This window comes from Mesocricetus auratus, unplaced genomic scaffold (genome assembly GCF_017639785.1).
Source record: "Mesocricetus auratus isolate SY011 unplaced genomic scaffold, BCM_Maur_2.0 Super-Scaffold_100013, whole genome shotgun sequence".
Classification (NCBI taxonomy): domain Eukaryota; kingdom Metazoa; phylum Chordata; class Mammalia; order Rodentia; family Cricetidae; genus Mesocricetus; species Mesocricetus auratus.
Window position 1 is genome coordinate 81,779,881 of NW_024429196.1, and position 23,614 is coordinate 81,803,494.

Sequence of the window (23,614 nt, forward strand, 5' to 3'; positions counted from 1 at the left end):
TAGGGCCTGTTTTGTTCCTCTAACTTGCCTTCTGTGTCTAGAAGCTTCTATAAGGCAGACATGTGTTCTTTGAAAGTAAGAGAGAAAACTTTTTCTTCTTATAAAAACTTGCTTTTGCTCACGACGGAGAACAGGTAAAGAATGATAAAAACAATCCCCCACGCATGCTCTGAAGGGGCTGCTGGGCAAGCCTGTGCTTCATGCTTTGGGAGTTAACTCTTACTGCTCCTCTTTCACATGTCCACGGGGTACCGTGACCAGTTACACGCCTAAGCACTGTCTGGCAATGGGACACTTCCTGGCAGCGTGCTCGTCCACGGCTAGGATCTGTCTCCATGTACATAGCAGCAGCTTATGCATGCTCAGGCCATGTCAGCTCCTGCAGCTGTGAACTCCGCTTTGATGTCCACCTTTGTGTGAATCTCTGCCTTTCCAGAAAGATTTTTTACAAGTGAGACGACATTGCCTCAAGGGTTTGAGGCTCTGACCAAGCCAAAGGTACATAAAATACAGTCTTGAAAAAATTCATGATCCAATTCAGTTAGCCAAAGCAGGTGGGCACAGCGGGCAGAGGTGCACCCCAGGCAGGAGAGGTACACTCTTTACCCCAAGGACGGCCAGCAGAGGACTGTCAGCACAGCACCCACGGCTAAGTGACTGACCGTGACCGAGTGCTTTTAAGTTAAGGCAAAGGCACAAACATCAGCAACTCCAAAGTCCTATGATGCTGGTGCGCTGCAACACTGAGTTCAGCCTGTCCTCAAATTTCTGCTGACCGTCAAGGGATCAAAGCTCACAAACCCAGCCACACAAAATGTCTCCGTTAGTACGGAGGAAGATGCCTTCCTGGCGTGTGGTGTACACCAGCACCTCTGGGTCAGCCACCAAGGCATCAGTCATGGAGGCTCTGGCTTCTACGATGAGGCAGTGGCTGCCTCTGAGTGACCAGCTAAGGAGTAAAGACCGACAACACAAACTACTCTGAATGGAGTAGCCTGCTTTTATTTTGGTGTCTAATCGTACCAAGTAAGACCGAGGCATACTTTTCAAGAAGGAAAAATAACTTGTTAGCTAGTAGAAACAGGTGCCAACACAGAACTTTCTAGAAACTAAATCCATTTTAAAAAGTAAAACATCTATATTTGTGTGTACACATGCACACATGTGTGCAGCCCATGTATACAGCACATGTATGGAGGTGAGAGAGGACTTTGGAAGTTAGTTCTTCCATGATGTGTCCCAGGATCAAACTCAGGCTGTCAGGCTTGACAGCTAATGGCTTTACTCATTGAGCCATCTTACTGGCCCCTACAAGTTAAATCTTACAGGACACTATTCTGAATTTCAAAGGGCAGTTACTATTAGTATCTATGATCCATATGAATTAGCACATACCTACCAATTTAGTTTATAGGGAATCTAATACAAGATACAAATGAAAGGGCTTTTGAAATGACAAGTGTTTCACACACCTTACTTGTTGCTACTAAAAATAAGATGAAAATTATGAACTAGGATTGCCTTAATCAGTTTAATGTGATGTATAGGTTTAATTTTTATTTCATTTATTTTGTGTATGGGTGGCGTGTGTGACACAATGTGTGTGTGAAAGTCAGAGGACAACTTTGGGGAACTGGTTCTGTTTCCATTATGTGGAAAGAGAACTTCAGACTTGGTGACAAGTGCCATTATCTGCTGAGTCATCTCAACAGCCCAAATGTGATATTTTAAAGCAAAGACTGTCTTCTTTTTTAATTAAGCAGCTATCTTCAAATATATATGCAGATGAAAACTTCTTTAAAATGCTTCTGATCCAATATTATCCTCAAATTTCAATTCTTTTACATTCCAAGGTTCATTTTCACCATGCTCCTAATGCTATGACCCATTAATACAGTCCCTTGGGTTGTAATAACCCCCAACCATGAAATTATTTTATTGCGACTTCATAACTGTGATTTTGCTACTGTTACAAATTGTAAATATCTGTGTTTTCTGACAGTTTTAAGTGACCCCTGTGAAAGGGTTGCTTGATCCCTAAAAGGGGCGTGACCCACAGGCTGAGAACCATTCTTTAAACAAATGAAACGCAAGACTGCACTGGCCTCTGATTTTGGGACAAACAGGAGCACTGCCCTAAGCACATGGAAACCTGTTCCTTTTAATTACTAATGCATGCAAAAAGCACTGGGGACTGGAGGCTTGTTTTGATATTTTCGTTGTATTTTTTTGTTTTGTTTTTATTTCATGTGCATTGGTGTTTTACCTGCATACGTTTCTGTGTGAGGGTGTCGGATTACATGGAACCAGAGTTATAGGCAGTTGTGAGCTGTCATGTGGGTGCTAGGAATTGAACCCAGGCCCTCTGTGAGAGCAACCAGTGCTCTTAACCACTGAGCCATCTCTCCAGCCCTAGACTGAAGTTTTTAAAAGCCAGCAAGTAAACGTATGCAAGGAAGTGGCAGAGCTTTAATCAAAGCATAGCTTCCTGAACTACGTAGACTCTACATAAATAACAGCAGCTTTGCCATAGACAGCTACCCAGCTCTGCTCATAGGAGCCCTGTTATTTAGATGACCCAGTGGTTAACGCTTGTGACCACCTCAGTGCAAGTCTGGTTGACTTGGGAAAGCGGTGAGGTGGGAGCAGACTGGCCAGGCTGCTCAGGAGCCGCCTCTGCCTTGGGACAGCGCTCCTCGGGGCAGCTGCCATGCCTGCATGGCGTCTCCTAGAGCATGGAGCCCTGGGGTGAGGAATGAGAGTGAATGAGGGCAGCCGAGGCCACTGGGCAGAATAACCTAGGATCAAATAACCCCGAGGACAGAAGGCCCAGAAGGCGAGCAGCCTGACGGCTGGGGAGCCCATTGTCTCAGGTCCCCGTGGAAGCAGGGGAGCATCACAGGCTGCAAGCTCAGCCCAAGTGGACGCACACACACGCCCAGCACATATGGCAAGTGCTCTGAGGCAGCAAAGGTAAACCCGGTAGAGGTCTCCCTTCCGTAGGTGTTTTCTACTCCCTGAGGTCTGACCCTGAGCACACAGTAGGGCCTATACCCACCATGGTCTGCGCTCTCTGTTGACTCCCATCCTGTGGGCTGTAGTAGAACACCAAGAGCCACAGCAGGCCTTCAGGGGGGTCGGCTTCCATCCTCAGCAACTGCTCCACTGCCAGATCAACCCATCCTCCAAAGTGAGCGAACAGAAACCAGCTCTCGAAGGCGTCTCGCGGGGACCTGGAAGACAGCAAGGCACACACATGATGGCAGCCGTCAACTGTGCTCAAAGTAACTTTAATGCTTGTGAACTGGCACTTTACGCTGCACTTTGCCGCTGAAGAAAGACCCTCACATAAACAGACTGGATTCAGAAAACCTCTGTGTCTCACCCCAAGCCCATCGCAGGACAACCAGAGGAACCCTCCCAAGCCCACATGTACTGAGGACTAAGGATATTTAGGTCTTTATATCCGGGTACCTGTAGTATTCTAGGCTCCAAGAGAGACTTTGGGGCAGGGAGTGGAGAGGTAGGGCTTGTAGTGCGTAGTGAGACCCTGCAACTTGTCACCCAGGTGACTCCAGCACGAGGGGGAAGAGGCTACCTGGGCAGCACAGCAGAAACACGCCATTCTAACAAGTGGACACTTAGGCAGGAAGGCCAAAACGTTTTCCAAGCTATCCTCTCATCCTCCTGGGACCTGGGCAATGTGTATTAAAGGGTGGGACCTGTTCCATTGCTGTAGCTCTGACAGTCACAGCCAGACAGCGTTGCCCCGGGAGACAAAGGGCGGAATGGTCTAGGCCCCAGGTGGGAATCTTCATCTGGACAGAAACATCATGGCCTTGGCAGTGTGCACATGTTCTAAGCATGGTTCTTGCCTTCTGGTCACTGCTGCCCCATAACCACCCTTAGAACATTTGATTTATATTTTTAAATCAAGTTTGCGGGACAATGGAGGGAAAGAAGGGCAGGTAACACCTCAGCCTTAATCCCTGTCAGAGGGAAGTTGACTCATTACGGCAGCTGAAGGGGCAGGGCTGCCCGAGTCTCTCTCCCAGACCTCATCAGCAAGTACACTAAGCAGCCAACCCTACTCACAGCACAGACCTGGCTGGCCTGACCTTCTCCTCACCTCTTCCAGGAAAAAAAATGTCTTATGTCTGCTTCACATCCTTTCCTGCATGTAGACCCCAAGGCCCACTGAGTGCACAGGTACTGACGGCGACCCCACCTGACCACCAGCCTTCTGTCTGAGCTGTTATAAGAATTTGCCAGGGAGGAGTGTTTGATGGACAGGGCCCTCAATCATACATGTGGACGCAGCAGCACCTACAGTGCAGTCTTGGCAGACTAGAGAATCTCGGTGGTGGTAGTGGGGGGGGTGATAAGAGGGTTTTGGGCCAACAAAGAATGTGCTGTCATTTATCCTCTGAACACGGGAAAGCTCAGAGGAAGCCAGAGGTGTTATAAAGGTGGTGGCAAGCCTGTATAGGAATGCTTTTGGAGAACAGCACCTGGAGGAGGGCCTCCACCCTGCTGCACAGAGTAATTTACTCTATGGCAGATCTGTTAGCTTGGAGAAATAAACTTATGTGTGTGCCTGTTGGTGTACATTTGTACATGTAAGTGGCCACAAAGGCCCAAAGGGGGGCATCAGAACCTCAGGGACTAAAGCTGCGTAGGGCTGTGAGCTGCCTAACATGGGCATAAGGAACTGACGTTGAGTCCTCTACAAGAGAAGCAGGGCCCACTGAGCCTTCTCTCTAGCCCCCAGATTAAAGAAAATAATGTCAAAAATGAAAAGGGGGGGTGGGTGGGATGCCAGCAGTTAACATTTCCTCCCACTGGCCAGGAGTTCAGTCTCCTTCCTAGGGAACCAGGACACCTTCATGTGGTAGACAGGGGCTCAACATGCAGTTCATTTCTGCAGTTTCTCTCCTTTGCGTATTTCAAAGTGCAAATGCAGGTCCTGCTAAAAGTGACTCTAGGCAGGCACACTTGCAACGCTGGCTATTCCTCTGACCCACACAGAGCAATCCTGCAGCCCCACGCTGCCCCCACTCCTCACCTACTGACAGTGTGTGTGTGTGTGTGTGTGTGTGCACGCGCGCATGCGTGTTTGTCTTCAGCTGACAACCTGCAGGGGGAGAGGTCAGGGAAGACACCCGTGAAACGGCCGTGGGTGGCCAGGGGTTTGCTCACCCACGAGTGTGGTCTTCAACTGCTTCTCTGAGGAGTTGGGAAACGTGCAGCAGAGGCTGAAGCCGGTGACTCCGTGGGATAGCTGTGGGTGGAGAGAAGTTGGAGGGGGAACTCAAGGAAAGCCAAACCCATAGGGAGACGCCTGCAGCTTAGACTGAGAGCATTGTGCAGAAATGCCCCCACCCCCGCCCCCGCCATTCACAGAACCCATGCCATACTTCTCTCAACCAGGGTCTGTCCCTGAGTCAAACTTCAAAGTTTCTTTTGTTGTCTTGTTTGAGAAAGGGTGCCTTTAACTCACTGTGTAGCCCAGACTGGCCTTGAACTTACCGTTTGTCTGCCTCTGCCTTCCAGGAACTGCAGCCCTGCACGCTGTGCCTGAGTTCAAATACCTTTAGCTAGGGTGTATAGAAAAATCAATAGAAGATCCTTGGCCACAGCTACCCTAGGACTTGGACTGCCTTGCTGTAGATGCCCTGCATGTTTCTTTTTATCGCATTCTGGCTCCATCTCAAATGTGTGACATCAAAATACAAAGGGATAACACTGAATACACAGACAAGGACAAGAAACGGCCAGTTCGACTGTTTTTCTGGGGTGTGATCAGAGGCCAGAGGAAAAGCACAGAGAACCGTGCTAACAATTGTTGTTAAAGTGTGTTGACTTCACGCCTGCCTTTGAGCATGGGGCCTGCATGTACGTGTAGCTATAACCCACAAAATGACAACACCGGAGGCAGAGAGGCTGCCCCGCTGCTCCTCCACAAATGTAGGCCTGGGCACACAGGCCCCTCCCTCAGGGTCATGACTTAACTTCTGAAAGCAAATGGCGCCTCCTCTTCACTAGTCACTAAGGCAATACTTTTCTTCTCCTGTAGTCCCTGGAGGTCACCACTTTGGCAGTGACTTGTTATGAGCCAGGACCTCACCATGAACATGAGGGGACAGTTCTGATGAATAGAGGCTTACGCTCCTAACATACCCAACTCCTCCCCAAAGCAATGTGTACACAAATTGTTCTCAGGATCAACACCCAACCTCTCTGTTTTTGCTTACAGTCACTTGTTAGTCTTTGGAGGATGGGCAGGCAGATGAGATAGCCTGAGTTCATGCTGTGAGACATGACTGGATCGCATCCTGGTTTCATAACCTATGCTCTGAGGATGGTTGTAGTCCTTACTTTTCTATTCTACTAATAAACTTCCTACTGTGTCCCCATTGAATGGAAAAAGAAATAAAGAGAGGATATGACTGCTACAAGGAAGAGACTGAAAAACCACCGTGCAGGCATCCCCCTGAGGCCACTGTGCTCACCCCACCCCAGCCCTGGGCCTTGTCATGTAAGTCATCCTGGGCAATGGCCTACCTCTTCTAGAAAAAGGAAAAGGTATTCAAACTTTGTAAAATGCTTTGAAACTCTGGGTCATTTGCTAAGCTCAAACAGATTTTACCCAAGTTTAGGGGTAAGAAGCCACAGTGGCCACAGCAGGGAAACGTGAGCCCTCCTCCATCCCTCCCCTTCCTGTCACAAGCCTTGTCTGCAGACTGCGGCTGGCTGGCGTCAGAGGAAAAAGGCTCCTTTATGCTTCATAGCTGAGACATTCCCTAAACGTGAGCTCATAGACACGGCCGCAGATCAACACCAGTAGATTTCAGACATGGCCTAGGGAAGCAGACTGGCAGATGAATCAGAAAAGGCTGGGGCCTAACAATGCAGTATTACTGAATCTTTTCAAAATCTTCTCCTTGGCTTGGGTGAAAAAAAAATCTCCCTAAAATGCGATGGCCTCATCCTTCACTTCATCCTTTGTTCTGTACAAGGCTGCATGGAGCAAAGTTAGGAAAAACAAACAAAGGTACTGTTGTGTTCTGACTCAGCCTGTCCCCTGAGCCTCAGCAAAGCTGCTCTCAGAGGCCGACTGACGGCCCCGCAGCTGGGCTCTCTTCCTTTCCCACGTCACACCCAAAAGCAAAGCAGGGTCTTCCAAGCAGGCAGAGAAGATCCGGGAGGTCAGGGCCATGGGTTACCACGCTCACTCCCACGAGCCTCTACGGCACAGGCAGAGGCCCCTCAACTCACCGTCAGGGCGCTGGGACAGCACTGCAGTGAGGGATGGAGCACCGTAAGGAAAGTAGGTCTTGAGGGCAAACTTCACCTGTAAGAGTCAAGATGGAGTGGCATGAATGCTGGGACCTCTGCCTGCTCCCAGCCCTGGAGACCCACTGTTCTAACAGCAGGAGGTGGCCTCAGACGTTTTGTAAACATGCTTCCCATAACCTAATCTCATAAGCAGCCGAAACAACATCCTTTAGCAATCACCTTCTGGAACTCAGGGAAGTCACATTCTCTTGCTGCCATCTTTACCGAGGTGTCTCCTCACACAAGCCCAGCCACAGAAATTATCTTCAGTTTCAGAGAGGGATGCTAAACACGCATGGAACCCGGTGTCTCAGTGTGGCACAGTCAGGGTCTCTAACAAGCTTCTCTTATGCTGAGGACGTGGGGTTATACTTACAAACCAGTCAAAGGCACAGAGGTTTTGAAATAAAGCAAACACTCAACAACATAACCAGGTAAAGTCTAAAACACACGAGCTATACAGGCCTACGTATGCACACGGCTTGATAATCGTGGATGAGTGTGTGATTCCACCTGACCAGGACCTCATCGTGACACGCACAATGCTGCCATCACTCGGGGGAGTTCCCTGTGACTCTTAAACCCTAGCCTGGCAATCAGTATTTTTATTTCACACAGGAGAGATCGATAATTAGGTCACTTATTCCCCAAAGATCACACAGTCAGACACGCTGAGTGTGCCTGCATCTGCATCTAGTCTTTTGCGCTGCTTAGAAGTCATGAATACACCAGGATTCGCTTGTCTACCCCTCAAAGATGAGTACAACTAAAACTGCCACTGGCATGCATGTCTATTTTTGTGCCTAGGTCTTTCAGTTTCCTAGGGTGAGCACCATGGGAGTGGTGACATTTCAAGGCCAACAGTGTCCCTTCCCACCATCACAGGATGAGAATTGCTTGCCAACACTGGGTGTTCTGGAACTCATTGGTTTTAGCTGGTTTCCTGGCGTGAAACATTACTTCATACATGCTTGTTTTTGAGCTTTCTCTGTGTGGCAGGTGATGCTGAAGCCTGTTCATGTGTGCAGCGTTACTTTGAATAGCTTTCTGAAGTGTGTGACCATAAAACAAACAGACAAACAAAAAAAACTGATGTGTCTCCTATGAAGCTGTAAGAGACAAGTCTTCCAGGATAAATACTGCAGATAGTTCCTCTAAGCTGCTGGACAACCTGTTCATCTTCCAAGACATCTACTACAGAATAGACATGGTATTTTAATGCAAGTCCAATTTATCCATCTTTTCTGTATGGCCAATGTTTTGTTTTGTTTCTTTTCTGTTTGGCATTGTTTCTAGGAAATCTTTGATTATCCATTGTTAAAAAAGAGGATATGCTATGGCATTTTCTCCTAAGGGCTTTATAGTTTTGACTTCTCTATTGAAGCCTATGACCCATCTCAGAGCACCTTCTGGGTGCCTTCTATGGAAGTCTGAGGTTTGCCCTCCCCACAAGTGGGTATCCAGTGGTTTTACACCCTCTCTCACTATGCTGCCCTGGCGTCTGTCAAAGCTCCTATGAATGCGTCTGTACCCTGCCACCCCTCACTGGCTTAATTACTATAGTGTGAGTCCTCAAGCTGTTTGCTTTCTGGCTTTTGTGGGTCCTTTGTATGTCCAGCTTAGCCTGAGAATCAGCCTGTGAATTTGCATTTGAGAAACCCTGCTGCAGGGGCCAGAGTCTGCCATACAAGACCCTAGGTGTGATTCCCAGCCTCACAGAGGCCAGAATCTGTCACTCGAGGCCCTGGGCTTGATTCCCAGCCCTGCAGAGGGGTCACTGCTCACCTGAGAGGAAACGAGGAACAGAAGGGCAGGCTGGGGAACAGACTTGGGGCTGCATTAGTTGCCCTCAGCAACCAGCTCCCAGGTATTCTGTGGGCTGGGCCTGTCCACACATTCCGTTTCCTGCCTGTTTATGATCGGCAGGTCTCCTGGTGAACTGATAGTCTGCCACTGTGACCGCCACTGTCTAATCCTGTCTTCTCTACTCTACAAGTCAGTGTGCTCTCCACTCCTGAGGACCCTGCACTTCTTTCTATGCATCAGCTCTCTGTCTTGAGAATGGGGTCTCTGAAAACAACACGTACTGGGTCTTGTTTCAGATTCAATCCGACATGCCTGCCTTTTTACTCTCCATCATTTGATTTTCCTAATTGAACCTCCCTTCAACATGTTGGGATTGGAGCTGCTATCTTTTGGCATGGTTTCTTTCTGTTTCCTACCTCAGGAGTTCTGGGACCACCTTGAGTTATGGTTCTACGCCCTGCTGTCCCAGGGGCCTTAGTGAGAAGTGGGCATGGTTCCCCTGCTGAGGCCCTCCCTGCTCTTGTCAGCTGTGCCGGATTTAACAGTACTCCACCCCGTGGGATGGCATCATCTACAGGAGACTCAACAGTCAGGAGCTGTCTATCTGTTCAACTGCTGGAATCCACCCTGACCTGAGGCTGTCTGTGCTCCACAGAGGCTTAGAATGTGAGCTCAAGTTCTCGCCTGCTGCTGAGCAGGGCACACAGGTAATGAATGCTGTTCCATGCTCCCCACATGGACCTGGGTGAGAGGAAAGGGTAGAGGGGAAAGAAGCATGTACGACATACTCTCCCACAGAGTATGGGGTGGGACAAGAGAGTAGTGTGCTTTGTAACCAACGTGGCAGGACCTGTGAAACCCAACTCTGCACCCCATAAGCACAACATGTTTACAACAGAAAGCAAACGTAAAAGTAGCCGAGTGCCAGGAACTAGACAATGGCTATGCTGTGGTACCTTCGCGCAGGCCATGGTGTCAGAGGCCTGATGCCATCTTCAAAGCACTGAGTAGAGAAGCTAGGCTCAGGGGTCACATGTGCTGCCCCGCTGTGTGTCTCATAAATGGCAACCAACACCAAAACCGTCTTTGTTGTTCCATGCGGCTAATCAAACTATTTTGGAGAAAGAAAGGTGATAATAAACGCAAAAACCCTGCCTGGGTTTACTGGGAGGAAGGCAGAGGAACACTGGAGTCAACACACCAGTGACGCAGGGCTTGTCTGGAAGTGGCTTTACTACTGACACTTGTTCTGCTCACAACAACTGAAGGAGAGAGGGTCAGGACAGACAAAGCAGTGCAGAACCGTGTTACGATTAGTCCTGGGTCTACCCTTGAGTCGTCAGTTAAGAAGGTGGGCTGTCAAAAGCAGCACCAGGAAGAGAAAATAAATCACCATATGTGGATGTGAAGGTGTTTGCAAGGTCAGGAGGCTGTTGTGCACCTGTGTGGAGCCAAAGGCAGGGAATAAGCTTTGTTTGGTTCTGGATTCCTACCGTGCTTAAACCAGGGCTCAGTGTGTATCCCTCTACTCCCAGACACATGTGACCAGCAGTCACTGTTTCAAACTAGAAGCACTGTCACTCCAGTCCAAATTCACAGCACCAAGGCCAGCAGACACTCAGGACAAAGCCAGAAGAACACTCAAATCAATGCTGAAGAAGAAACTTTCTCCTGTCCTCTGCCCAACTTGGGCATCCCAGAAGTACAACCAAGGACAAGGTTTGCTGGAGGCCATTTCCTCCCTGAGGATACCAAGAGTGTGTAAGGGAGGACGGCACATGTTTACAGCTTTGCTCACAACAGTGCGCGCCTTTCGGCTGATACCAAGATGGAAACCATCAATGCTGTTTGCTGTAATCTGGGATGGCATGAATATGCCATATATGTGCATGGTTGCCTTAGAAAGCAGAAACGTCTGTTAAAACATGAGACCTCTACAGCCTTGGGCTGAGTAGGGTTTTAGTGGGTTGAGCACCCTAGCTCTCCACGCCTAAGTAAAACTGCAGGCAGCAGCACAGGGCACTAGGCCATCCTTCACAGCAAAGATGCCCAGAACCAGTGCCATTCCAAGGAGGGAAGCACCACATACCCATTATCCCTGGGCCCAAAGATGTTCCGCAGGAAAAGCCCCTGCTTCACATGGTCATTCTAACTGGCCAGCAGCCCTCACAGATGCTCTCCAACCTCTGCTGAGAGGAGCTTGGAGTCCCTCTGGTCTACTGATGGCATCCAACTTCTACTAGTTCTTCAAGTCCCTCCCTCTGCCCACCTCCTTTCTCTCCTGTGGTTCTGGAGGGAATAAAGACAATGATCACTGACGCCGCCCGGCTTGCAGTGGGTATAGTACATCTCAGGTAGACTGCACAGTGTCTCTTGCTGGCTTCAGGACAAACACAGAGGGCTTGGGGAGGGGGATGAGGGCTAGTAGGGATTTTCTCTCTAGGGAGATGACCAATGTGAAGACACACTCGGACGCAGCAGTGGGCAGATGGTTATGACACAGGGCATGGGGAGGACAGACAAAACCTTTAGTTATTTTCAGTTAAAATGTTTCATCTCTGCAGGAGCGGCCCTTTGGACGCTTCCTTTGTGAACAAGGCTCCATCAACATTTCTGAACACAAGGCTGGGAGTGGAGCCAGTGTCTAAGCATGCGCCTAGCACGTGTGAGGCTGTGGGTGGTCTGCAGTGCCAGGAAGACACGATGTCTCAGGGTAAAGATGCTTTCAGATGGTTACCGAATGCCCACGGAAAATCCTGCACACGGAGGGGACTGAGCAAGCGGTTCACGGTGCGACGTACCTGCTTGTTCTCTCTTCCCAGAGCTTCTGCCAAGCACCAGGTGAATACACGGAGAGCGGCTAGTACTTCTGGGGCTCCGTCAGTCTCCAGCAGCACAACCCTGAACAAAGTAAAGTGAGGAGACAACTCTGTGCTGGCATGCCACGGCTTGGGCTCTGCCTCACTCCCTCCTGAGGGGAGGAAGGCCGGGAGGGGGCAGCCCCCCTTCCAGTCCCTGCCACACACCCTCCCCACGGGCTGGCTGCTGCGCTCATGCTCATGGCCCGGACAGTGCCAGCAACAGCAGGTGTTCTGTTTTCGCCAGCTGGGACAGAGCTCCCTGGAGAGTGGCACACTCCTGGGGAGTCGGGTGGACTTGGTTTGGTTTCCAAGCATTTTTATACAATTAACTTTTCTTTTTGTTAAAGAAAAAAAGTTTTTTTTCAAACTTGACTAGCCTTAAATAAAAACACTACCAGTACTCTTACATCTGTGGCCATTTAAGTTAAAGTTGGTATGTTTTAAGTGCAACAGAAATGGTGAGGCATTGGTTGTAAAAACTCCTTTCCTAGGTCTAGAGAGATGGCTCTGGGTTAAGAGCACTCCCTGCTTCTCCACGGGACTTGAATTCAATTACCAGCATCCGTAGCAGGCAGGTTACAACCTTCTGCAACCAGCTCCTGACCCCTCTGACCTCTACGGGCACACGCACTCGTTTGCATGTACCCACATAGACATGCATATACCTACACATAATTAAAAATAACAAACCTTCAACACAAATTCCTTCGTTGGAGCTTGTTGTCCGCCCTGGAGCCCTTCCTCCAAGTCGATGTGAGAGACGGGCAGTGTGGAGGCAGCTCCAGGCCCTCACTGCTCACACCCACATGGGGCTGGAAGCCTAGGTCTATCTTTAGGACTCCACAGTTACAATCCCCACGGACTTCAGAGCCGACCTGTGTGTTACCCACTCCTCATTGCTGGTCCTTTAAAACCAGCACGTGTCCCCAGCACCTGAGTCTTTAAAATCCTTTCCGCAGGCTCTGCTCACAACAGCTGTGTCTCCAGGCTTTCTTCAAGATCTTTGGCAAAGCCCCGTCGGCCCTCGTGTGGTGAAGGGTGGTACTGCTTGCTTTACGTGGCGCTGGGGAAAACCTGGCACGCCTGTTTCACTCATTCAATCCCACTTCTCTGTCGCTGAGCACAAAACGGTTCAACAACACCGCCTCAGTCCCAGCTACTACTGCCTCTTCCATGCACACTGACTTCTGAGTTTTTACACTCACTCACTACTCAGAAACTCAAGCCTCTACTTTCCCACAACAGCCAGAAACTACTGCAAGGATTTTTTATTTTATTTTTTTATTTGGAAGCTGAGCGTTTCCAGGTCAACTTTTCCCAAAGATAGGTTGTATTTACCTGAACATTTCGTCTACAATTCTGAAGATGGCAGGGTGGCAGGCTGCTTGAGGCTGTCAAAGGAGAAGGCCATGAGACAGTGAGACACAACAGGTACCCATCAGTAGCAACTCTGGGTTATCAGGCAAACAGTGGTCTATGGCTGCTCCAGAGAGGGGGCTCACTCCTTTAGGCTAAATAAAAAGAGTGGGGGCTCAGAAAACCCCACGCATAAAGGGCCAACCGTGGTTCTCTCTGGGCAGGGGCTGTGGGCAAACATTTTTGTATTCCTATTGTAACCACATTTTCTATATTAAATCCGTATGATGAAGGGGGAAAAAAAAGTAAGTTTCCACTTTATGACAACAGGTCACAGACCTGTCTTAGGACCTCCTCATCCGGCCTACAATTGCCTCAGCAGCAGCCTCTGCTGTCCTCTTCACCCTCCAACCCACCCCACCTCTGCCCTGTATTTGGTAATGAGCACCTAAGAAACAGGTGGCTCTGTGCTGGACATTCGATGCAGGGCACATTTATCGGTTAATGGAGACCACAGCTGCATGGCACCTGGTGATAGATCGCTCTCTAGTCCTAAACAGCCCATTGGTGGGTTTTTGATGATTCCAATCCAAAGAAGTTGGCTTCCTGGGGCCTAGGTAGGACCTCAGTGGGCCTTATCAGTTTCCATGTACTTTTGCTCAGGGCTTAAAACTTTGCATTATAAAACGCAGAGTGACATCCAGATATGTCAGCCAGGCTCTAGTCAAGGGCTTTCTAAAGGCATTTTGTGCTTGCTATGACTAGTTTGGGGATCTTTTTTTTTTTTTTCATAGCCACCTCAGGCCGTACATGTTACTTTCCTGAACAACCTTGAAGAAAGCTGAGTGTATCTCCTGGCTTCCCGTTTGTTAAGTTCTGCTGTGGCAGCTTAACTCGCAACATGGAGTATGTGCCATCTAGTGGTCATATATGAGCATTACAGACTGCCACAGACAAAGACATTTACAATTATTTCCAAGTTAACGCTTTCTGATTTTCAGATAGAGTAACACATGATTTCTAACCCTTTGTCAATACACATCTTCATCCAAATGAAGTGAACCTCAGATTCTCATAAACTTGTCACCTACTTAAATGAGTAACACAGAAAGGACGTGCTGTTTCTTAGCTTTGATCTCAGAAAATAGTTTAATTTGCCTGCTCTTTAGAATCACGGTAAACACTAACAGTTGTTAGGGCACTTGGACATAGGCCCAAAAAACACTGAAGGAGCTTCTATGTGATCATAATGGAAACGTCCAAACAGGAGAGAAGCAAACTGCATGTCTTAAAGAAATAGAATTCAGCTAACTTTGCCAGGGCAATTCTGTTTTATGTAGGAATACACCTTCTAAAAACAAAGTCTAAAGACCCCAGCCCCCTGGGGAGCCACACGCCCACTCAGACACAGTGCTGAGTGTGCACTGGGGGAAACAGGACCAGAACTGGATTCGGGGAAGAAAAGCCATCTTCTTTTATTCTAAGTGCCTTAAGGAGAGTTTGAGAATCATGTGACCTGATGACATGGGTTTCTAAATAGGAAAGAAAAGCTGTAAGAGGACACAGGAAGAGGTTCTGACCTAGTCTGTCAAAGAAAAAAACAGAATGAGCTTTCCTTTGAGGCAGTGGTCTCCTTCTGAACAGCTCGGCTGGTGATTCCAACCCTCACAGGCCATGGAGTCCAGCCACTCTTTGTGAGGCTGGACTCTGTATGTAGATGTCTTTTTGTGAGGACTTCAGATCCCTGGTTTCTCCCAGCTTCCACAAGCTACTTTAGATTCTGAAACAGGCAGGGCGCCTGCTGAAACAGCGGTGAAAAGGGTGATGTTTAACCCTCCTTCTTGTTACTCTCACTGGCAGAGCCTTCCTCCTCTCCACGCCACTGGAGGTTTTCTCGGGGCAGAATTTCAGTGTCAGTGAGTTGTTTCATAAAGACCAAAGTATTTTCAGGTCCCTGTGACTCACAGAAGCCGATTTTCTCACCAGAGCTAAAGCTTCCCTGCATGCTTCTCTGAAAGCCAGATTCCACCTCTTACAGGATCCTTGCGAGGAGAATGCAGATTTATGTCCTCTGCTCAGTGTTTCACAGGTCAGGTGGGACATCAGAAGTCATGTGCACCTCCAGATCATGAGATCTGTCAATCATCTTTCCTACCAACATAAGGAGGAAGGAAGGGAGGGAGGGAGGAAGGAAGGAAGGAAAGAGGGAAGGAAGGAAAGAGGGAAGGAAGGAAGGGAGGGAGGGAGGAAGGAAGGAAGGAAGAAGGAAGGAAGGAAGGAAGGAGGAAAGAAGGAAGGAAGGGAGGGAGAAAGGGAGGGAGGAAGGGAGGCTGCCTCAGGTTCCATCTGCTCATCTGTTTTTCTCCACCCCCCAAAAGCTGTTCCTTCTCAAACCCTCTCCTCCATCTGGCCTAACGATCTTCACATGGAGACTGCTTCATGCCGGGGAATCTGAGTCATCAAGAGATAAAAGGAACACTCTACCCTTCCTTGCCCCTCAATTTCAATGAGCACTGGAGAACTGACAGATGATGACAAAGACCTGTGGCCTCCTCGCCCTCTTCCTTTGCTGGGAACCAGAATGCTCTGCCATCTGATGAGACTCTCGCTCCCAGGATGGCTCACTTCCATCCCTCAATAGCACTCAGGAAGATGAGTCAATGTGGACGGACAGAGCATCAACAAGACAGGTGAGGAGTGCTGGAGCCCACCTCCCCATCTGCGCCATGAGTTGTGTGAGTGGGGTGACTCTCTGGCGTAACCATGGAGCTCATTAAAACTATTTTCATCCCGGTGTATCAACGATTATTATGAGCCGCCTGACACTCCAAAGAGGCTGCGAACTCACAGCAGTTTCTCAGGAAGAGGGCTCTCTTTCCTATCAATGGCTTTCAGACTGTATGTGTGTGTGAGTGTGTGTGTGTCTGTATGTGTGTGTGTGTGAGAGAGCGACAGAGACAGACAGAGACAGAGAGAGTGAGATAGTATGTGTGACAGTGTTTGTGTGACAATGTGTGTTTGAGACAGCAAGAGAGAGAGAGAGAAGAGAGAGACAGAGACAGAGAGACACAGAGACACAGAGAGTGAGATAGTGTGTGTGACAGTTTGTGTGACAATGTGTGTTTGAGACAGCAAGATAGAGAGAGAGTGTGTGTGTGTGAGAGAGAGTGAGATAGTGTGTGTGACAGTGTTTGTGTGTGAGAGAGTGTTGTTTGAGAGAGTGTATATGAGAGAGAGTGAGACAGTGTATGTATGACAGTGTTTGTGTGTGTTTGGGACAGCAAGAGAGTGTGTGTGTGTGTGTGTGAGAGAGAGAGACAGAGAGAGAGAGAGAGAGAGAGAGAGAGAGAGAGAGAGAGAGAGAGAGAGAGAGAGAGAGAGAGAGAGACAGAGACAGGAATCTCATAAGGTGATTCACAGAGAAAAGTGAATACCTCGCAGAAAAAGTCAACAAGGAATGAAAGCCACAAGTCTTCCACCTCACAGAACCAAGAGGGAAGCAGCAGGTGAGTGGCAGGCTCAAGCTCAGTGGCTCAGGATGGATTCCTTGGTCCATCCTAATGTTGTTTGATGTTTTACTCAGAAGTGATCATAGAGACAGACTGAACACCAGAGGTGTAAGCCCATCCCCTGTGTGCAGTCAGCCCCCACTGTTCTACTGACAAGAGACACCCCTCTCTGTATACAGGCATGAGTTAAAAGGTGACCACAGTAATCGCAGAGACAAAAATACACACAAATCCAAACAAAATAGAAAGTCTCTTCTTAGGCTTCAAAATAAACTTTTTTTACTAAGTTAAAAAAAAACCATTTACCTTAAAAAATCTACCTTTATATAAAAAAACTTCACATTTATTATGTAATAAGGCATTTTTAGAAATACATACTTTTATTATGGCATTTTCTTTTCTATTTTTAAAATGTTAAACATAAAACTAAACAACCCTTTCACATTTTAGAATCTATTTTGTTTTAAAAGATTCATGTTTCTTACAACAAATTTGAGCTTTCTTTTTAATCTTTACCAGATGTTGTTTATACTACAAGCAATTTTTTTCAGTACCCCATAATGCAATTATTGTTTAATTAGTGATAAATCTGTCATTCTTGGGCTTAAGACCTTAACAAGTACCAAATGTGCTCTTATGTTTTAAGTTTACGTGAGGTCTCGGTGTCAGGACACAGAAGTGGGGGGTGCACCCTGTGGGATGCCCAGCTCTGCACGCTGGACAGACTCCTCCAGCTTTGGTGCTGGTATGAACTTATGCTCGAACTCAAGTCTTACCGCTTCTCAACTTCATCTTCGAATGGGAGGGGCTGCCATGGCTCACTATTTTTTAATAGCCTGTCTGTTTGTGGTCCTCCTCCCCTCCACCTTCCAGTAGCTACAAGGCCTGCAACCCCAAGAGCGAAGATTGTCCTGTACCCTGGGCTTTCTTTGAAGACAATGTTGGGGCATCTGGTGCCCTCTGGAGGCGGACACTGGAAAGTGCAGTACAGACAGACGCCCCACTCCAGCTCTGGTTTAATTACATGTCTCACATCAGAGCTCAGGCAGGAAGCACTCCGACAAGACTGATGAAAATGCTCGACCAGACAAAGATCATTTTCATTGAGCTACCGACTCTTCTAAGTAAGATAATTAATGAGGAATAGTCTCTGACTTAAGATCAGAGTAAAACAAAAGCCCTACCCTGCCTCCTGCCTCCCATGCACCCCCTCTTTGGAGCAGCTCTCCTAGGCCCAAAAGTGGTGGCTTCCAGCAGGCGGGTCAGCCCACGAGGAAGTGCACAGGAGGGCATGGGAACCGGGGTGCCCCTGGTTCTGGCACGTACCACAGTGTAGCAGCCAAGCACAGGCCACCCTGCCATCCAGCCGGCCCTTTTCATTCAAACTGGGGACCTAAACAATAGCTTTCTGGGCTCCACACAGAGAGCTGTAACAGGAAAACAGCCTCCTTGATACAAGGCCAGCCTGGGCAAAGAGCATCGTGCCAAAAGGGCTGCATAATTAGCAAGTGGCTTTCACTACTTCCCCTGATGTCAGTTTTTAAGGTCAGGTCTGAGGCTACAGATTACGGTCTCCTGGTGACTGCTCTGTCAAAGGAAACACAAGACCATCTGTTTTTGAAACTTTCAGTCTGCACAGTAAATGACAAACTGGGGTTAATACCTTGATCTATCTGGGGCCACCAACTATGGCAGGCAGCCATGATCTTGGGGACAATCGAGGGTAAAGAAGCCAAAGGTTGAATCTCAAACATAAACAGGTTTGGGAATGCATTTTTATTTCTCAAGTCTCACGCATGTGCATGTACACACACCTCATTTGGAATTAAAGTGAATTCAGACTAGTCTCCTATTATTCACTCTCTTACCAGAAACTGCCAGGCCTCTTAAGTCTCCAGAAGGCCAAAGGACATTCAGCGAGGTCACTACACTTTGCACAGTACTTTTATCTTTTGTTTTTGCTACATTTGGGTAACTATAGAATTTCCAGGAATCATTCTTGATAGTCCCAAGAGATTGGAATATAATTAACAGTGTTCCACACAAAACACAAGTTATGTAGACCATCACACTTTAATTACTGTCAGAATCTAGCACTAATGCAATTGGCATCAGGTTTCTTGGGCAGCAAAAAACGTAGCAGTCAAGCTGAGTCTTACAGATCTGATACTGCAAATGGCCCTGTCAATGCTCGAAGATGCTGCCCTGCGATAAATGAATCAGATGATGCAATCAGGAAGCAGGTTCTTCAAGTTACCCCTGTAATCACTCAGCCAGGTCACGGGCTTTTTCTACCCTGCTGGGCTCTCTGGCTCTGTGGGCTCAGTATGGCGGAGGAGATCTGCCTAAGCCAATCAGAGGCTTCCAGCTTGTTGTCTGTATTGTAATTACCTCCATGAACCACAAGGCATAGAGAGGTCACATCCTGGCAATGCCACAATAAATTTAACCAAGTAACACCCCCCTCAAGTCCCTCGTCAACCATAATAAAAGCTCTGAAGCTTCCCACACATGATCCTGATAAGTGGTTTCTAAGCTCCTTGACCAGGAGTCTGAGGTTCCCTCAATACTGCGTCTGGGGGGACGACACTTTCCTGTGCTCACTAAAGATGGTTGGGCTGACAGCTCCAGGTGAAACAGATGCAGACAAGGTTCAGAAAAGAAGCCATGACATCGACAGTCACAGGCAATCCCCGGGACTGGGAAGCTTGCCACTGAGGGAAGATGTAAAGGATTGTGATAAGCAGCCTGAACGCAGTGTCGTCGTTTTGCACTGAGAGCAAGGCAGGCCAGAGAGAAAATAACAAGTCACAATGTGCACATTTAATTTAGAAATAAAGACATTTACCAGATAAAGTAACTTACTGCATCTTAACCTGGAAGGGGCTGTTCCAGAGGGCTTCTAGATGATCTACAGGCTCTGCAAGGAAGCTGCTCCTGAAAATTCTATGTAGCTTTTGAAAATGGTGAGAAGTAGCACTCATTCGTGCAAATGTACATACATATGCACAAACGTGTGTGAGAGAGAACTGGAGCAACTGCTGCCCATGACTAATTCCCTGATGGTCTCCAATCTGAAAAGTGATTTCAACAGCGCAGGGCAGCCAGGCAGCCTTGGCACCTTCCTCAGTCTAGGCCGTGACCACGGCCAACACGTGCTCTCCCATTTCCCTGGCTCTTGAGTGGAGCTGCCACTATCCTGCACTGCTATGGGAACTCGCTGCCTCCATCAGACACCCAGGGCATAAGAACCACTGAGAGCGCAGAGGAGGCTGCTGGGGTTCCTGTAGGGCAGCCCCGCCGCACCTGCAACGCTGTGCTCTTTAGCCACAGGATGACTCTTGGGGACATGGGATCTTCCGAGACAGGGTCTCTCTGTGGAACAGCCCTGTCTGTCCTGGGACTCGCTCTATAGACCAGGCTGGGCTCAAACTCACAGAGATCCGCCTGCTTCTGCCTCCCGAGTGCTGGGATTAAAGGCGTACGCCACCACTGCACAGCTCAAATTCGACTCACCTGACGACTCTGACAACACAAACTCCTCTCTGTAACCATGCTGGGTGGCCGAAAGCCACAGTGACAAGCGTGTGTGGATATGTGTCCTGGACCTCTTACTCCAGAACCTGACACTAGGAAACTGAGATGAAACACCTTCTAGAAGAGGAAACACTGCTGCTGCAGACTGCATTTGAGACACAAGTCGCTGTGACTCTGCCCTGTGAGCATGCACAATAAACAGGACCTGGCAGCTGCAGGTCTGCCTCAGTGAACAAGTTCTTTAAAGCCTCTGAGGTCTTCACCAAAATCTAGGCCCACTGCCTGAAGGAGCTGGTCTCCTGGTGGACACTGGCTGGTTTCTTATTAGCACTCTGTGCACAGTAAGTCTCTTTCATATTCTTAATGTGGTCTTGCTATGTTGCCCAGGCTGTTTTTAAATTACATTTTATTTATTAGGGGGTGGTGGTACATGTCACAACATGACTATCTGTGGTAGTTTCCTATCTCCTTTTGCCATGTGGGTCCTGGGTATTGAGCTCATGTTGAACCTGACAACAAGCAACTTTATCCACCGCAGACATTTTGCGACCCCACCAACCAAACTGATTTCAAACTAGGCTCAACTGACGAGTACTTGAACAAGTCAGTGAACCACTGTGCTCAGTTTAGTTTGCTTTACACACAGACACACACACACTCTCACACACAGATACACACACACATCTTTTGCTTGTTCTTTTTATATATCTTACAAGAAAGCAGTTCACTTGAAAGATACTTCTGTCTCAGCCTGTCACTGGATTAAATAAAAGGTTCTACCCTCACTGGGGAAAACTTGATTCTTAGAGCGAAATTGTCACCACATATTGTGTGATGTGTAGTTTGGGTATCTTTTTTTTTTTTCTCCCCAGAGACACTGGTTCCTACAGAACCTCTCTAACCCCACTAAAGGCAGACACTCCAACCAGCCAGATCCTGACCACTCCTGAAGGGAACTTCTGTATGCAGGAGCTGCACCCAAAAGAAAACTTACGCCAGTCTAACTGGTTCTGCTGCTTTAGACATTTTCCTGAGCTTGTTTCTTTTCAAGACTCCACTTTCTCATTATGAAGAGCTCTATGTTCACTTTCTGAGTTTGTATTTTAGCTCTTTCTCTCTTATCTACAAGATGTTAAAATGAGAAACAATATTTTTTAAAAGCCTATTCTGCATCTCTGGCCTCTTCAGATCCCTGGGAACTACATTCTACACATGCCAGAGGTAAGGACATGGTCTGTTTTCTCCTGTGAAATGGGGCAATGTGATGGAACATGGCAAATATAGGAGAGCATCTGAACCTCCTTATCGTCAGGAAGTGGCTGGAATCAACACACACACACTCACATACACATCACACACACACACTCTTTCATACACATTATCACACACAAACACATATACATGCACACACACACTCACATACACACACTCTCATACACACATCACACACACTCTCATACACACACACACACACACACTCACACACACAGATGTAAATAAGGACGCTTCTAATCATAAGATGCTCCTCACAAAGCATAAATGGTAAGCTTAAAGGCCCCCTGCTCTGGTCATACTTTTTACTACTGTCACCAAAGCCCAGCACGTACCAGCAATGACTCTTTTATGCAGCACTCCATTTCTCGCAGGCAATGCCTCTCACTGGAGAACAGCTTTTCAAAAAGATGCAGAGTTGCTCTTTCAAGACTTGGGAGATGGCGGAACCAGAGGCTGACCACAGAGGACGCAGGCAGAATCATCTTTTTCCTTTGAGCAAGAAACAATCACAAGGTTAAACAGAAATAGATTCCTGAAAAGAAAAAAAAGAAAAGAGCAATGTTCAAATAGCAATTACTAATCAAGTGTGTGAGGCCTCTCAGCATGGTCTTGGCAGCGGTAGGTATTTACACACCTATTTGCAAAATGCCACGACCATCACCCACCTAAAAACTTAAAGGAACACTTAGAAGATGAAAACTGCTTCCAAAAGCATAAACATGAAAAGCATGCCATGTCTTAAACAGCTGAAGTAGACTGAGTCCCATACTGAGTCCATAGCCCTAAGGCAGTGACCTGGCCCTTCACAGCTCCAGCTGACTTGTCTGTAAAACAGAAGTGGCTAGGAGGGACCAGTGTAGCAGCACACACGTAACACACAGCACAGTGTAGCAGCACACACATAACACACAGCACAGACCACACTGTGAATACGTGATAGATGGATGTGAATGTAAGTCTTGATGGAAGACGGCCCGGTTGGTGCACAGTGAAACTGTTACAGCCAAACAGTGCCATGCAGCTTTATTTCAGTTTCCTGCCTTTATGTGCAGTTTAAGTGTGTGTGACAGTGTGGTATATGTACATGTGTGTATTGCCATGCATTTGTATGTGCAGAGGCCAGAGAGTGACATCAGATCTCTATTACTCTCTGCGTTACTCCTTTGAAACAGGGTCTATTCCTGAACCTATAGTGCATGGTTGTTTTTGTTTTTGTTTTTTGCTTTTTGGCTAGGCTGGCAACCAGCTAGCACAGCAATTCTCCTGTCTCCATAGCATTCCCCTGCCCCCCCCCCATTCCTGGGGGTCACAGGCATGTCAAGGAGTACTCCCAGCTTTTAACTTGGGGGAGGGCACTTCCTGGGTGGAGGTGCTGCTCCGCATGTCACTGGCACCCGAGCCTCCTCAATCTTGGAGTAAAGATACACCCCAGCTCGTGTGTGGCAAGCTCATAACTATAAACAGGAATGCCTCTCACTCTCAAAAGTGTTGTGTTCTAACTTATTAGTCATATGGTTGCCACATGTCACACAGTCGCCTTTTGTGGTCATCCATGCTGCCAGGAGCTAATTGTACTCACACACATCTCTCACCAACTATATAGGACTTTTCTCCCAACCTCCTCTCCATCTCTCTGGATACCCCACTAATGTCTACTGCTTCAATCTGACTCTGATGCCAGCTACCCATGGTTACTACAGCCACCAGTAAGAGACTCATCCACAAATGACAAGCCTTCTGGTTAAAAACAGCTTCCCATGATCCCCTCTTTGGGTGTAACAATTTAGTAAAGCAGCTCAGAATTTACAACAATGCTCTACTTACAACCATCAGCGATTCATTATAAAAGAAACAACCAGGAATGGTTGGACAGAAGAGACCCACAGACATATGGGGTATGGGCTTGGGGTTTCTCTGCCCTCAGAGTCTGGG

General features: G+C 47.9%; 1 protein-coding gene and 1 long non-coding RNA gene across 6 annotated transcripts in view; one reads left to right on the forward strand and one right to left on the reverse strand.

Annotated features, from left to right (window-relative positions):
• Fancc (FA complementation group C) overlaps window positions 1-23,614 on the reverse strand; it is a 133,193-nt gene that overhangs the window by 7,510 nt on the left and 102,069 nt on the right. For all 5 annotated transcript variants that reach the window (XM_040756133.1, XM_021232007.2, XM_040756131.1 and 2 more), the window contains 6 exons: window positions 22,015-22,171; window positions 13,344-13,396; window positions 11,946-12,045; window positions 7,279-7,354; window positions 5,200-5,281; window positions 3,059-3,233 (listed from right to left, as the gene is read on the reverse strand). In XM_040756133.1, coding sequence (XP_040612067.1) covers window positions 3,059-3,233; window positions 5,200-5,281; window positions 7,279-7,354; window positions 11,946-12,045; window positions 13,344-13,396; window positions 22,015-22,171 — 643 coding nt within the window. The remainder of the gene's footprint in view (window positions 1-3,058; window positions 3,234-5,199; window positions 5,282-7,278; window positions 7,355-11,945; window positions 12,046-13,343; window positions 13,397-22,014; window positions 22,172-23,614) is intronic.
• Window positions 6,575-12,411, forward strand: LOC121143710. The gene is made up of 2 exons (XR_005881033.1): window positions 6,575-9,851; window positions 11,709-12,411. It is a non-coding gene; the product is annotated as an uncharacterized LOC121143710 (long non-coding RNA).